The sequence below is a fragment of the Megascapheus bottae genome, chromosome 19 (assembly GCF_031878675.1).
Source record: "Megascapheus bottae isolate mThoBot1 chromosome 19, mThoBot2.hap1, whole genome shotgun sequence".
Classification (NCBI taxonomy): domain Eukaryota; kingdom Metazoa; phylum Chordata; class Mammalia; order Rodentia; family Geomyidae; genus Megascapheus; species Megascapheus bottae.
In genome coordinates, this window is record NC_143527.1 from 34,758,998 (window position 1) to 34,775,492 (window position 16,495).

The 16,495-nt window shown below is 40.3% G+C and overlaps 1 protein-coding gene across 4 annotated transcripts in view; it reads left to right on the top strand.

Annotated features, from left to right (window-relative positions):
• Znf521 (zinc finger protein 521) overlaps positions 1-1,123 on the top strand; it is a 283,510-nt gene extending 282,387 nt beyond the window's left edge. For all 4 annotated transcript variants that reach the window (XM_090353315.1, XM_090353312.1, XM_090353314.1 and 1 more), the window contains one exon: positions 296-1,123. In XM_090353315.1, the coding sequence (XP_090209441.1) occupies positions 296-325 (30 nt within the window). In that variant the 3' untranslated portion in view covers positions 326-1,123. The remainder of the gene's footprint in view (positions 1-295) is intronic.
• Positions 1,124-16,495: the final 15,372 nt, after the last annotated feature.

Genomic DNA, 16,495 nt, shown 5'->3' on the forward strand with positions numbered 1-16,495 from the left:
ACACACACACACACACACACACACACACACACTACAGCCCTGCTGATCTTTGAAACTATCAGAGGCAAAGAAAGGAAGCGTCAGCATCTGTCCTGCCAGGGTCCCGCATTCTTCATGATTACAGGTTGTTTCTTCACTGGGGCCTCTGTGTCTGAGTCTCCATGGGAACAATAAGGAAATTATGCACCCACAAATAAGTGCACCTGGTACAAAAACCTTCACATGCCATTGCTTTCTGCTTGATTTGATGAGAAACAAGTCATTTAAGTTCTCCTCTCTTCTCTTTCCTTTCCAGAATCATACGATGACCCAACATAGCAGTTAGTTCAAATGTGGACTCTCAAGGAGAAGGACTTTGGGGCACAAAAAAGGGAACATGTTTTACTCTTTGCACGAAACTTTTCATTGTTAATGTATATTATTCAGAAACATTGCATTGTACCATAAAACTTGTATTATCAAAATTGTTGGATGTTCATGTGTTTGAACTTTTGAGCACCAGATAGACTCCTTGTATATAAAGTGTTGCACATGTATATGTCATGTCGTCTGATACTACAATGGTCTTGTAAAGACAAGTGGACTTGGGCCCTATTCAGGCAAGATTTTAAAATGAAAAAAAAAAAAACAGTAAGCAAAATGGCTTAAGAGAAAGTATTTTCAAGGAAGACATTTAAAGCAAAATTGTTACACAATGGAACTATGGTTGGACTTCCTTTTATTTACCTTAAGCCTAAAATTTCTCTTTTGGTATATCAATGGTTATAATCCAAGACTTTTTTTTAATGGATGAAGATTCTTGCAGACCACAAAGAGATGTTCCTGCAGCACAGAACTCCTCAGCTGGATAAGGCCCGTATATATATTTGTAAGCCTTGCAATGTGACAGGTAGCTTCACTCTATATGCAATAGTAGTTATGTAGACTGTCAAAGAAATTTTTTTTTCCTGGATACATTTGAAGCTTTGAGTGTTCAAGGTTTTCCTTAATGATTTCACACCACCAAATTCTTGAATCAGTTGAACTAACCTGTATGTTACTGTTATTAATGTTTACTCTGCGGTCTGAACCTGGAGATTACTGGAATTGTTTTCCAAGAGGAAATAAATTCAGTTTACCATTAGGTATGAGTGTATTTGTGTGTTTTCTTTTCCTAGTTATTCTTATCATTAATAAAAAAAAAGAAGAAAGAAAAAAGTCTAATTGCTGGCTTCCTTGGAGATGAAATCGGCTCTTGAGAATACCCCAGGCACAACCTCAATAATATTTAACCTTTCCACACTGGGCCAAATACGGTTGGGAGGGTATTCATCATGTTGCAGAGGGAAAGAGTGAGGCCCAGCATACTTCCCAGACCCATAGATGCTAACAGGTCACATTGTACTTGAGGATTCTGACATCACAGATGGATGTGATGGCTGTTTCTGCATAATTTGCAGCCCAATTTATGTCATGCTGTGCAAATCTGAACTCGAAGTAGATGGCTGCAATTTGAGAGGCAGTTTGGCTTATGTGTACTTAAGAAGCAGAATTGTTCAGAAGACAAAGTACAGAGTGGGGATTCAGATGGTTGTTCCTTCTGGTGCTAGCATTGACTCCCAATGGGGTCTTCTCCAAATCGCTTCTTCTCCTGGCCTCCATTCACTTGGCCAGGAAAGGTAACAGCTCTTGGTCATCAGCCTACATATAAACATGGGATATCTATGCCATGACATGGTGGGTAAGTAGAAACTCTGCTTTCAGAGCTTCTGTGTTATGAAGGAGGAGGAGGAGGAGGAGGTGACTACCATGACACGATGACAATGATAACGACAATGATAAGACTAACGATGTGTAAGTTGGACCCTAGTGCACATGCTTAGTTAAAAGTTACTAACTAGAGATCTGATAATTCATGGACAACTTTCACCAAAATCATGCTTCCTATATTTACCTATATGACTCTTTTGATCCCTTTTAAACTCTAAACATCATAAGCAAGTCCTCAAAACAGTAGGCTTGTCCATACTAGCTTAATTACTAGCACCACAAGGCACTGTTCTCTTCCCAAAGCTTCAGCCTTCCTGAGGATCTCCTGAAAGAGCTTATTACATAATGGGGTGCAAGATCCAATGTACAGTTGCTGATTTGGTGGGACTCAATTACGTGCCGAACTCACATAATGTGATGTGGCTGTTTGGTGGACCACACATTGAGAACTACCATTCAGCCATAGCTCCAAGTTATTTGAATGCATTAGATGTGGATAGCCTAGCAAAGCATTGGCACAGTGCCCTCTTTATTTTGTTTCCAATATTTTAAAATTTCTATGAAATTCATGATCATTCAAAAACATGTACGCTGTAATGATTAAAATATGTCCACATGTACACCTAGCAGAATGTTTTGTAAGTGCCCACATGTGTGTTGTGCGTGTGTGTGTGTGTGTAGCTTTTTAATTCTAAGAAAACCTACATCTATACATTTCACAATGGATTGCCAGCATGCTATTTAATTAAAAAGCTCTTTCACCAGCTACATAAATAATAAAGTATGCTGAGAATATGCAAGTGCATCCATAATTAAAACACTCAGCTATATTTAAAAAATTAAGATCTCTATTCAGGATTTTGCATTTCAAATGAAATAGCCACACTCAATAATGATTTTTTAAAGCTTTAAAACTTCTGGTTATGAAGGAGTGGGTTGTATTTTTATTCACAGAAGTCTCCTCTGCATATACAGAAAGCAGGTGGTGGTATTATCCCAGGAATACATTCCAAGTAGCCGGTCACAGAAATGTTCCGGACTGGAGATAAACACCAGGATGTAGGCAGTCTCTAATTTCTCAGGAAGACGGAATGGCAGGGCTTGTCATTCCCAGAGTGCTATTAGGATTGGCCATTAGACTGCTTTAACAATCCAGCCTCTTCCTAGACAAGGCTGAGAGGCCAGAAGGTGGCATTGGCCACAATTTGCTTATGAAGTTGGTTAACCTTCTAGAACAGGTAGCTCATGTGTAGCAGATGCTTCCTCCTTGTAACCAATCATTCTTTGAATGGTAATTGCTGACCGAGGTTTGAAACAGTCATTTCTGCCTTAGACTGTTTACCTTATTTATGTTTTTATTCTACTTCATTCCCTAAGAATAGATGGCATATTAAAGAATAACAAAACATTAATAGGAAAGCCATCTAAAGTTGGAGAGGAGAAAAATCCACCAAAGTAGTTGTTCTGCCCACGCCTCTGTTTGAAGTTTTGTGTGTATTTTAGCCTTGACTTGTAGCTTCATGGTAATAAAGGAGGGAAAATATATATACATATGCATATACATATACATGTACATATATATACATATACACATACACATATACATGTATATATATATGTAACCAGAAATGAATTTATCTGTTGCTCTAAAAATGTGTTTTCCTATTTCTTAATTCCAAAAAGAATTTATATCTGGGTAAGTGGATCACCATTTCATAATTTTACTACAATCCTCATCTGGAAGAATGCTTCTGCATCTCTGAATGGAGGACAGAGTTGCTGCTAACCATCCTGCAATTCACAGGACAGGGGCCCAAAACAAAGAATTAATCTAGCCTCAAATGTCAATAGTTAACGAGGCTAAGAAGTACTTCTGAAGGATGGTAGAAAGTCCTATTTAGACTGAAATCCCTATAACTTTATAAATCAAATTCTAAGGCCAGAGTCCCAGTCAGAGCTTCTAACTTAATTGACCTAGAAGACAAGCCACACATCCAAAGCTCCCATGTGACTTAGCTCCAAAGTGACCAGTATTAACCAAGCTCACATCCCCAGGGCACGATATTGAAAAGAATATCCAAGGAGCAGAAAAGTAGCCTGGGCCTTAGGCACCTTCACATTACCTTTTATTATCAGGTGACTAATGATTTTGTTTAACATCATAACCCATATGGGAAAAGGAAGGAAAGGGGAATGACCCAGAAACTCATCACTTATATATCTGGTCCAAGGATGACAAACTTGGTGAGAAATCTGGCCTGGTGGGATCTCTGACAGCCTGGAGAGTCCTGTCCAATGCACCTGCCCAACTGGAGCCTGCAGGGAGAGCAGGCTCCTGGTGCCAGATTGCTCAGGTCTCAGGAGGAGCCAACAGCCCAGGTGGTAAGACGCTTTGTTCCAATTCCCAAATGTTGGCAACCTATTTCATTTTTGTAATTCAGACTCTGCTGACCCCGACTGTGTGGGCCATATGAGACGCACATTCAGGCCAGCCTAACCCTGAGATCACCAATTTTGACCTCTAGCATCAACATTATTTTTTTCTAATTTTTGTCCCCACATTTTTGAGTTGATGCTTTAAAACTGTAATATAATTTTTGCATATTAGACTTTAAATTTTGCTTTGTTTTTAATTAACATGATATACAGTTCTGAAGTCATCATTCTGTGACCTTCATATTTATCTTGCTTTGGCTGAGCCATAATCTAGCAAATATATGTGTTCCATAGAAGCTGGACACTGAAATTTTTGTTTGTTTTTGCTAGTATTGGGGCTTGCACTTAGGGCCATGGCACTATCCCTTAGCTTTTGTGCTCAAGGCTGGCACTCTACCACTTAAGCTATATCTCCACTTTTTGGTAGTTAGAGATAAGAATGTCACAGACCTTCCTTCTCAGGTTGGGTTTGAATTGCAATCCTCAGATCTCAGCCTCCAGACTAGCTAGGATTATGGGCATGAGCCACCTGGCAACCATAAGATTTTAGAAGGATTATTTTAAGGAATGAAGACTACAAATCCACACTTAATATTCTCTCATGCAAGTCAGATCTTCTATTTTCTATGTTGCTATTGAAGGCCAGATTAATATGCATTTGGAATCATGCAAACAGATGACAAGGTAGAAACTACCATGAAGACTGATAAATGCAAGCAGTTTCAGCACCAGTGGAAGAGGATGGTGCTAACAATCTACAAGAGGCTCTAGGGGCTGCGCCATGCTTCTGAAAGCAGCTCTGAATCTTTTATAGAATAGCACAAGGATATCAATGCACCTTCCAGTCCCATTTCAGAGAGGGCAACCTTGACTTTGTGTCTGCTGTTGTCTGGTAAATGCAGCATTGCAGAACCATTGAGAAAGGAAGTTTACTAATCCAGAGCCCATTATAAAACACCTGCAAACACTTCCCCATTTCGATTCAGCAGGCCAGAGCCTCTCACTACCTCCCTCTCTAGGAGAAAGCTCCCACCAAAGGTACTGACAACGAGAGTTCAAGGAAGAGGAATGAGTTCAGGTAAAATGGCACAGCAGGAATATCTGGCAGAGTCTCAAAGCTTTGGTCTGGTTGGTACCGCATTCCAGGGTGGGAACCTCCTGAGACTAAAGACTAGCCACTACCCATGTCTGCCAGATTCCTCAGTAATGAAGTCAGCTGTCAACTCCTTGGGGGGGGAAAGGCACAGAGCCCCTTTATTTCCAAGCAGGTGTTACAGCATATTAAAGGTTGAATTCCATCTTATGCTCACATCCTGAATGAGCTGGTTTGCAGGCAATCTCAGTTCTTTCTGCAAAGAGAGAAACTTGGCAATGGTCGAGGCTGAGTACTTAAATGGCAATCAACTTCTGGCTCATATCAATTAATTCCTTCATGGACTTCTGCCGAAGTATAGCATCTTGAATTCCCAGCTGTGGAGATTTAAAAAAAAAAAAAACAGTCGAAATAGCACATACCCCCATCTTGAGAAGGGTACACCAAAAAATCATGAGGGTGTTGGGGAAGCTACTTCAAGGCAACCATGAATGATGATTTAGAATTCTCTCTGGTTTACCTGTGGGACACAGCACTGAGTATATGCCCATTTCTCTGCATGGAAAATTCTTCAATAAAACTTCTACTAAGTCTACGTGAAATCTTCCTGAGGGGTTTCTTCTCCTTTTAGCTTTGAAATGTTCATATCCAAAATGGCCTTGGGATGATGAAACAGAATGTGGCCTAGGAAATGAACTTTTTCACACTCTGAGATCACCTCAGGAATTCTTTGTCTCAAGGAACAAAGGTCCTGCGTCACCAAGACCTTTCCAGCTTTCTGTTACACAAATAGGGTTGTGGACAGGCCGGGGATGCAAGTGTTTGGTGAGAACAGGGAAGTCCTTGGTTTACTGGCAGTATATACTGTGCAATTCAGATCATATGGGAGGTGAATTATCATATGTCTAACTCAGGTAAGTTCTTTGAAACTAATGATCTAATAGCACCAAGAAGTAACCAGCAAAGATCAAAGTCACCTGGCAGGGCCTACCTCATCTTTCCTTCCCTGCATATGATGCATCTCTAGCTTCTTTCCCTATTTTTCTTCTCTCTTGAGTCAGAGGGAATTTACACTTTATCTTTAGAAGTCAGGTTTTCTGAAATACCATGATCTGTTCCAGGTGGTAGCCATTCAGTAATTTTAATATGTAACTATTTTACTTAATTTAAATTGAATTTTAAGAATCCAGTCTCACAAAAATATTTCAAATGCTTAGTAGCCAGATAAGGTTCAAAGCTACCACCTGAAAAGGTACAGGTAGGAGCCATTCTCTTAGTTATGGAAAATTCTATTGGGAAGTCCCACAGTTGTAATCTTTCTGCCTTCATGAACCCTTTAATGTGAGCAGAAGGACTCTTTCTCAGCTCCTTCCATGTCTTCTTTCTGTCAGCACACTTTTCTCTTCAAATGTGTATTGGCTTCTCCATTTTGAAAACCAAAAACAATCTTTTGCATGATTTTGAAACCTTGTCACAAGAGTTGTTTTGTTTTGTTTGCATTTATTTCCTTCGAATTTCCTCCACCTTCCATTTCCTGACTCATCTGTCAACTGGCTTCCACCAGTCATCAATAACCTTTCATAGAAAATGTATTCTCCAAAGTCATTTGTCAAATACCTTACCACTACCCAAACTTCAGTCCTTGCCCTTGGCCTTTTGGCTTTTAGATTTAGATTTTCAGTCACTGGCTCCTATGGTTTATTTTCTTTTGTTCTCTTTGTTTTTGTTTTTGTTTGTTTTGTCAGCTATGGGGCTTGAACTCTTGGCCTGGGCACTATCCCTGAGCTCTTCAGCTCAAGGCTATTGCCCTACCCCTTGAGCCTCAGCACCACTTCCCATTTTGTAGTGCTTAATTGAAGATAAGAGTCTCATGTTCTTTAGTGCTCGGGGTGGCTTTGAATCACGATCCTCAGATCTCAGCCTCCTGAGTAGTTAGGATTACAGGCGTGAGCCACCACGCATGGCTTCCCGTGTTTTAAAATGGCAACATTTCTTATTGATTCCTTCCCTTCCCAATGACAGAACCCTAAGAAGAGCCTTTTCATTTCCGCACCTCTCATCTCCCTCTAATCCTTCTAGTATTTGGACACCATGTTTATCTTCATAAAAACACTTCTTTCTCCTTGTTTTCTCATTCAATAAATACCCATGAATCCTTGAGAAATGTAGTAGAAAGGACATAGCTCATCCAGTCAGAATCCTTTTCAACTCCTTGCTATGTATGGCTATGCCTTACTTTACTAAGATGCTTTTTCTACTCTTTAATTTGAAGACAAATATACATATAGGACATGATATGCCAGTCATCGGTGGCTCATGCCTGTAATCCTAGCTACTTAGGAGACTGAGATATAAGGATCACAGTTCAAAGCTAGCCCAGGAAGAAAAGTCCTAATGTCACTCTTAGTGGCTCAAAATGGAACAGTACTGGCCTGCAAAAAAAGACCTTAGATGCCCCGTGTAAGTTCAAGCTCCACAAACAACAACAAACACCACAACAAAGGATATTACAGAATTGTTCCCATATTATTGTCGATGACTTGAAATACCTTAATATAATAACTTAGGTTAAGTATTACTATCTTCCATTAATTCCAGATCACCGTCTTTTCGGCATTGTGCCTCTGATTTCCCTGAGCTTCTCCTGTCTAATTGCATTAAAAAGCATACTTCTTATCCTGTCTCCTTCCTGCCTATAAATGCTCAGAGTAATAATTATTTGTGTTCCACAAAGGATCAAGTGTTCCTTTGGCTGTGCAGTGTATTTATTTATTTTTTTATTGTAATTAGTAAAAGGGTTACATGATATTTGCCAGATAGAAGGTGCATTAATTCACATACATTGATACCCTTTCACATGTCTTGGTACCCATTTCCCTCCCCCCCCACACTCCCCACCCGTCTTGGTTTTCCCCCCTTCCCTATCAAATTTCAAATAACCAAATACAAATAAATTCAATATATCAGATAACAAAGTGAGATACTATACCAATATGAGATAACCAAGGGACAGCAAAGGAGATGAGAGACAACATAGTACATTAAGGACAACAATCATTCATTATATGGCTTTTGTTTCAATATCCTGGAGGTCCTTTCAATTAGCTTCACATTATATGTCCTTATGTATCAAGATTTTGCTCTATTGCAAATCTCTGCTAGTAGAGCCCAAGGTTTCTACTGATTATGACGAATGAGGGAAACCATTGAGCCTAAGTTCCTTTGAGTCTGGCTTACTTCACTTAATATGATTTTTTCTAAGTCTTTCCATTTCCTAACAAATGGGGCGATGTCATTCTTTCTGACAGCAGCATAGAATTCCATTGTGTACAAATACCACATTTAATGCTTGCCCTGCTCTGCCTACCTTCTCCACTTTGAGCTGCTTCAGTTGACCTAGCCATTCTCCTTTACACATCTAGTTCAACCCTGTATTCATCTTTCCCTTCTCTACTCCAACTCTCTATGTTCTTCCTTCCCTCCCTTTTAGCTTAGTTCTGCTCAATCTCCAGACCCCAGTTCGAGTCTGTCTTCCTCTATAAAATCCACTTCACTCTATCCTGTTATCTGTCTCTGAGTGCCTATTGTTAAAATCTAGCTTAGCACTCCTAATGGCCTTGAAAACCACAAAATGAGGTGTTTTTTTTTTCCTTTCTATCTGGATTGTCAGTCCCCCAAGGGTAAAGAGTCTACTTTCTATTTTTTTCCAGTTCTCTATTTTTTCAGTGTTTACACCTTATCAAAATTTACTAAAGCACATGGTAATGAACTTATACCTTCACTGCTGGTGCATCATAGCTCAACATACATGGGCTATTGGCCTCTTCTGTCCCTAGTACAAAGCATAATTATTTGCTTGTCCTTCCTTCACCAGATACAAAGAACAAAATCTCTGCTCTACAGAATCTCCCATTACAGATACATCCTGACTTACAGTGGGTTTGCATCCTGATAATCTATTGATAGGTGAGTAGATCTTAGGAGTTGCTTAATTTTCTGTTTGCAAAACTGTGACTGGAAGCTACTGCCCAGCATTGTGAGAAAAAATCTGGTAGGCAACATGTTAGAAGCCCAGGAAATCAAAAATTCAAAGTCAGGGCTCTACTGAGTATATCACTTTTGAGCCATTGGAATGTTGAAAAATCATTGAGTTAAAAACATTAAATCGAGACCATCTGGACAGTTCCCGTGGGTGTTTCTCCATGAACCAAATAAACTTGGGCATCTAGGACCCAGGTCAGCATAGACTTAAAGGTATAGCCCCCCCAAAAATGAAATTACATTTATAAAATGTCTCCTTCTTAGATCACCTTGACACTTGTAATTTCAGCTGATGTCTTTAGCTACCCAAAATCCAGAAAGTCAGCAATGCTTGGGTAGGATAGAAAGTCATCATGAGATGTGACCCACACCAGGCAGAGTGATGTTTCTCCATCCCGAACACAGCCTTTCAGCAGAAACAATCATGTTCCCCAAAGAAGGCTTGAAACAGCATTCAGAACTGAATCTGAAAAGGTGCTGATACATATGTAAATCCAAGCTTGCAGCCCCTTCCTTTCTCAAAGCAACAAAGATGGTGACTGTGATTATAGATAATAAGAGCTTTCTTTCTGATGAAATGAGCATATACTGAACCAAGCATACAATATATTCCCATGACGAATATATTTACACTCAACTCAGAACATGGAGAGAAAAGAAAATGTCAATAGTTGACAGCTTCTTGGCCTATGGGGTGTAATCCAGGAGCATAATAAATTCATTTAAGCTTGGTGTTGAATAAATGCATGTTAGGCCTGTGCGCTTTTTTTTTTTTTTTTTTTTTTTTTTTTGCCTTCCCTCGACACATTGTTTGAATACAATGTCACCTTTCTCTGGGTTTCCTGTTGTTGCTGTCAGGAGAGACAGGGACCATGCTAATCCTCTGGGTCAAACCTGGGGTAATTTTCCCTAATGAGTAAAGATAGAAACAAGAAAATGATGCCATCGAGGAAGGTAGGTGCCTTATTGTCAAATATTGGTGGATGACAATTTCACATTGGAACCCACACCTCACTTTGTGCACTGAGAGGATTCGTAGTCTAAAGGAAGATGTACTTTCAGAGATCTTAATCATTCTGACAAAGGGATAAGCAGAGTCAAAGGGAAATAACCAGGGGGTGGCGGGGCAGGGGGGGGGGGCGGGGAAGATACCTCTCTTTAGAAGCTAGAAACTATTTATTTCTCCCTATTAATATATTTCTCATCCTAGCCAAATTGGATGCCAAGATATGTGCCTTATCCTTGGCAGATATCACAAGATATCAGACATTTTAGACTTTGTGTGTGAAAGCATGACATATTGGTTAAGACTGAAAATAGCATGTTGCTGGTAGAGTTCAAATATATAAGAAATACTACACCCTACTGCTTGTGTAAATGCCAGAGTTCCATTGAGTTGAGACAGATGGTAGCAGGCAAAGATGCAATCTTATAATCAAAAGCTTAAATATGTCAAAAATATGTTAGCAAGCAAAATATAGCAAGTTACTAGCTTCTCATGTCATGACAGCTTGCAAAACATGTTACGATGTGACGCTCCAGCTCTGTAAATAAAGTAGCAGTAAACAGGGCTGCTGCATGAGAGCACATGTACTAACACTCTTCTCTACCCTTTGGGGAAAGGGATGAGTCCTGTGGCCACAAGAAGCCCTAGACAGATAGCAAAAATCTCCAGAATCATGTGTGGGGATCCATCTTCCTTCTCTGAGTAACAAGTTTCTCTGTGACATCTAAAAGCTGTTTAACTAAATTACAGAAGACATTCAAACTTCCCAGAGAGAATTGTGAGGATTCCATGGAGAATTATCATGCCATTTAGCTCTCAGAGAGCACTGGGTGAGTTATTCTGTAACAAAAAGATGTACACAAAGCTATCTCTCCATGTCAAATCACAGCCCAAGGAAGTTTCTTTGACTGTTTGCCTAGTTTCTTATTGTGTTGACTAGTTTTGCTTCTGTTTTTGTTTTTCATCAGGTTTGTGGGAAGTAAAGGCAATATCAGTCATGGTTGAGGAAAGGGGGGATGGAAATATATTCTATTGAATGTGTGTTATAATCCTGTCATAATTTGTTATTATTCAACTGGATGTCTTAACAAAGATCACTTTGATTATTCCATATCCAATGGACATTCTAACCTCATCTTTCTCCTGCCTTCTACACTGAGGCATACAGAGGCCAAAAGATGATAAGTTCTTCACTTCCTCTAGAAGCACCAGCGATTGTGTAGAAAAGAGAGCAGACGAGTTTACATTATTTAATCTCAACAGCAACCCCACTTACCGTGGGGTTTCCACTCTTGGTCCATCATAATACCAATAGCATCTGGGTCCCACCACACCACTGGCTGCCTCTCTCACATGGCATCACACACAGAAGCCAGCTCCACTTTCCAGTTCCCACCAGGAAAGTGTTGGAGAAGTGTCAAGAAAGTGCCAAACCTGGTCAGTACCAGGAATGCTGTATTGCAGAAATATTTTATCTGCTGCCTGGGCCACTGGGTGTGGGAACAAGGGTCCGCTGTATATATTTTTTTCAAAAAGCCAATTCATTGTTCTTTGAAGAGGATCAATTAGACCTGACTCTTCACCTTAGTAGGTACTGACCTCAGTTTTGTATCCACCAAGTACACACATGTGAGCAGATCAGAATTATCTACTACTTATTTCTATTCTCATGTGTCCTGTTGGTTTGGTTTGATTTGGTTGCTGTTGAGATTAAATAATGTAAACTCGTCTGCTCTCTTTTCCACACAATCACTGGTGCTTCTGGAGGAAGTGAAGAACTTAAACAAGCCTTATCCAATTTGAAAACAAGAGTCACAATCAAGAGCTAGAAGGCAAGGGGTTACTTGATATCCAAATGTCCACGGTGAAGAGCACTCTGGGGAAAGAAGACATTTATTGGGACCATGAATAAAATTTGAAAATTTAGAAAGGCTGATAGTACCAAAGCCACTACCTGTCCTTCTGTCAGCTTCTTCATACTGAGTGTCTACCTCACCCCCTCCTCCTCTTCCTCCTCCTCTTCCTCCTCCTCTTCCTCCTCCTCTTCCTCCTCCTCCTCCTCCTCCTCCTCCTCCTCCTCCTCCTCCTCCTTCTTCTCCTTCTTCTTCTTCTTCTTCTTCTTCTTCTTCTTCTTCTTCTTCTTCTTCTTCTTCTTCTTCTTCTTCTTCTTCTTCTCCCTTTTCAATCTACTGTCTCTTCCCTTCAGTCCAGCAAAATCAAGTTTCAACTGCTTGTGGATGATATGCTCACAAAGTTCTATAGTTTTGGATTTGGCAGAGGAGTGGTAAGAGTACAACAAAGAGGCCTCATAGAGTACTTTTATACAACTTTCTCTCCTAGAACTTAGAATGAGAAATTCTGCTGCTAGGTGTTAAAGGAAATAAATACTGAGGCTGAAGTACATATTTGTCTCCCCAAATCTACACAACCACCACCTAGTTCACCTCTTTGGCAAATGAGGGAAGTAGCATCCCGAATAATAATAAAGTCACTTGTCTGATGTTCTCATAGTAAAGTGAAGGTGTGACTCCAACTCAATGATTACATGAAAAAAACCAGGGGGAGAGAAATGTATACTGTTGTATTTATGTATCCATTAGTAGAACTGTGTCCCTACACACAGAATAACTATACAGATTTATTCATTAGTATTCTATCTGGCATTCCATGGAGAAAGGATAATCATTTATAAGACTAACTAAGACCTCCTGGCTTGTCTATAACTGTCATTTATAGGGGGGAAAAGTTGACTCAGGGTGGGCTTCTGCTAAGTAAGGTATAAAATATGCAATCCACACTTTCTAGTAAAATTGAAGCAGGTGAACTCTAACTGACAGGAAGTAATGAGTGTAATAAGCCAAAGGGAATACTTCAGTTTAAACAGCCATATGCTTCAGTTCTCACTAGGAGTGTAGATCTACTTGGTCGTTTTTACGTGCACCTCAGTGGATTTTCTCCTTTGGGAGTAAGTGATAGAGACAAATTCCAGGGGGACTTTTCACATGAGAAGGGAGAGTTAGGCCCATCTGGGCATGAAGCAGGAGGTTAACACAGAAGTAACTAATACTCTTAGAAGACAAGACAGAAGTCCTGGGTCTCTATCCTGAGGTGTGACTTAGACATGTAAAGAGCTCTTTAGACTTTTATGTCTAATGTGGCAGGAGGGATATTCCTCTTTGATAAGGCTATTAGGAATATGATATTGAATGTGGATATGAGAACTGCAGCATAATGTCAGCCATGTTGCTGGTGCTAAATATTTGTTAGTTCTTAGTGTTTAGTAGATTAGTATTGTGTTCCTGAAAGTGCCTTCAGCCTGGGAGAAACCAAGAATTTAAAGACTTGTTAATTTTATTGAGGGATAATTTTTCTATCAGGTTCCTGTGCATAACTGTAGAATTGCAAAATTATATGAGATGCATAGTTCACTCAATGAATTTGTTAAATGATAAAAAGATAGAGAAGGGCTGGGATTGTGGCCTAATGGTAGAGAGCTTGCCTGGTGTGCACAAAGTAAAAGCTGGAAGTAGTTCCGTGACTCAAATGGTAGAATGCTAGCCTTGAGAAAACTCAAGGACAGTGCCCAGGCCCTGAATTCAAGCCCCAGGACTGGCAAAAAAAAAGAAGAAGAAGATAGAGAAAACAGAAGGCAAAAAATCCACATAGAAAGTGCTTCTTTGTAGCATTGAGAAGGTGCTAGGGGAGTTCAGGTGAGGAACCCACCTGTATCCAGGAGGCTAGCACAAACATCACAGAAGAGAGGAAGAAGAAAATTCAGTAGGGGCACTCTGTGTTGTCAAGTTTAAATGGAAGGAACAGCCTGTGTGGGAATAAAGTTTAATTTCTGTGGCTTTGTGAAAATTATTAAAAATAGATGTCTCTGTGCACGGAACACAGACACACTTTCAGAATCATCAAAGCATTAATCAAGTCTTTTCATCAGATGCTTTGCAATCTGGGAGCCTTGCTGATTCCATTAGACACTAACCCTTGTCGGGCCAGCCAGAATTCCTGGGGGCGCTAAGTGGTCCAACAAATGTGCGCATAAAGTTCACTTGCAAACCAACCGAACCAGAACCACACTCACCATACACCTCCCTTTTGTATGCTCGACTCTTCCAAGTGCTCCTACATTCTGAGACACATCCCACTTGCCCTAATCACTCCATGATCAGGTAGGTATCTGATTAATAATGTCAATCCCTACTGGGGAACCCAGGGAAATCACTGAAAAGAGCCAATCCTAAACTTTCTGAGTCTGATTACTCTTCCTCACCTATTCTTGCCTATGAAAAACATAGTAAAGATCTTGCTCATTCTGTGACTGCCCAACATTGGTGCTGCCCCCAGGTGGCCCTGGGCGAAGAGCTGTGTTCCTGTTTCTAGCCATCTGTGAGTACAAAAACTTTTTCCTTCCTGACATCATTTCCACAACTTTGTGTCTTACTGGACGTGATCCAATTCAATTCCAGGTGCATTCTAAACATGATGTGCAAGTAAAAGTGGATGAGGACACAAAATCTGCTCCTTGACCTTCAAACTAGATCAAAGGACAGAGGCATAGGACTAGGGATGTCTTATCACAGTCCTGTTATTACCATCTCACAGAATGCTGGTAGGTGAGGACTGCAGAGTGAGTGTTGTTAGTGAATAAATAAACAACTTATCCTCTGGGCAAGGTAGATGCACTTGACAATGCTTGGTTTTCCTGGGTACCGAATGTAAGTACCAGGCAATTGTGTGTCTCAGGCCACTAGCACACACCCAGTTGTTGGGGAGAAACCAGGATGTGCTCACAGGAGTCCACAGACTGATGGCAGGAAACACAGACATGTAGACCAACAGGCCGTCAGCCTTGGTAGTTCTCAGCCAAGTAACTCCTAAGAACCAAAGTCTTAGACACCACATGAAAACCGGAATGGCATACTGCAACCTACAAGAACTGACAGGCCAACAATGGTGGCTCATGCCTGTAATCTTAGCTATTCCACAGGCTGAGATCTGAGAATTGGGATTCGAAGCCAGCCTAGGCAAGAACATCTGGGAAATTCTTATCTACACTAAATTACCTAAAATAAAACATTTAAAAATCCAGAAGTGCCACTGTGACTCAAGTGGTAGAGCACTAGTTTTAAGCAATTAAGAAGCTTAGGGACATACTCAGGCCCTGAGTTCTAGTCCTAGGATCAGCACAAATAAAATAAGCAAGCAAAATAAATGAAATAAATAAAAGAGCTGTCAGGTTAAGGCAAGGGAGACTCAGGTCCAGTAAGCAAAACCTTGTTTCAGGTTAACAGAAAACGGGAAATGTGAGTTATATTAAGATCTTGCTCAGCAAAGGCTGACCTACAATTTGGACTGCTCTGGATTCTAGAGAAGTATCAGTATGCCAGTGCAGATGATAACCAGAGAGGCAGAGAAAGCAAATCCAGGGGTCATTAGTCCCTAAAGTGTGACAATATCTAATGATATCTTAACTCTTTGGACACATTACTGCATATTAACCACATAAATCTCTGGACCTTATACTTTTTTTGTTCTGTTTTACACAGGTTCCATCCCTGGGAATCCTAAACCATTACCAAAATGCAATGCTATTCAATGAAGTTAGGAAAATGGCACCATTCAACAGACAAGTGTCAAAACTCTTATACCCAGATAAGGCTAAGCAGCTAAAGCTGGTAGTGTGCTTACCATGGCAGTCACTTTTGTGGCACTCAGAGGCGCAGGGAGTGTGTACCACCAACATCTTCACTTTCATTTTCATACATCTGATCATTTTCACGAGTAGCCAGAGAAGAAGTAATTTCATATAGCCCTGTCTAGCATAGTCCAACCAATGCAATCATCTAAAGAATCTCTTCAGTGAATAAATACTGAAGACAAACTTTGTCTTTCAGAATTCCCCTTCAGTGCATTAGCACTGGCAAATTCCTGGAGAGTTGTCTCGAAGGGCCTCTGAGGTCATTTAGATCAGGGGACATTGATCTCATGAGTGGATTAATACCATCATCACAGGAGTGGGTTATTTTGAAAGTAGGTTCTTCATAAAAGGAGGAACTTGATCCCCCTGTTATCTTGCCTTTCTGCCTTCTGTATGAAGTAAGTCACACTGGTGCAAGCCTCGGGATCATAAATTTACCAGCCTCCTCTTTTGAGAAATTACCTAG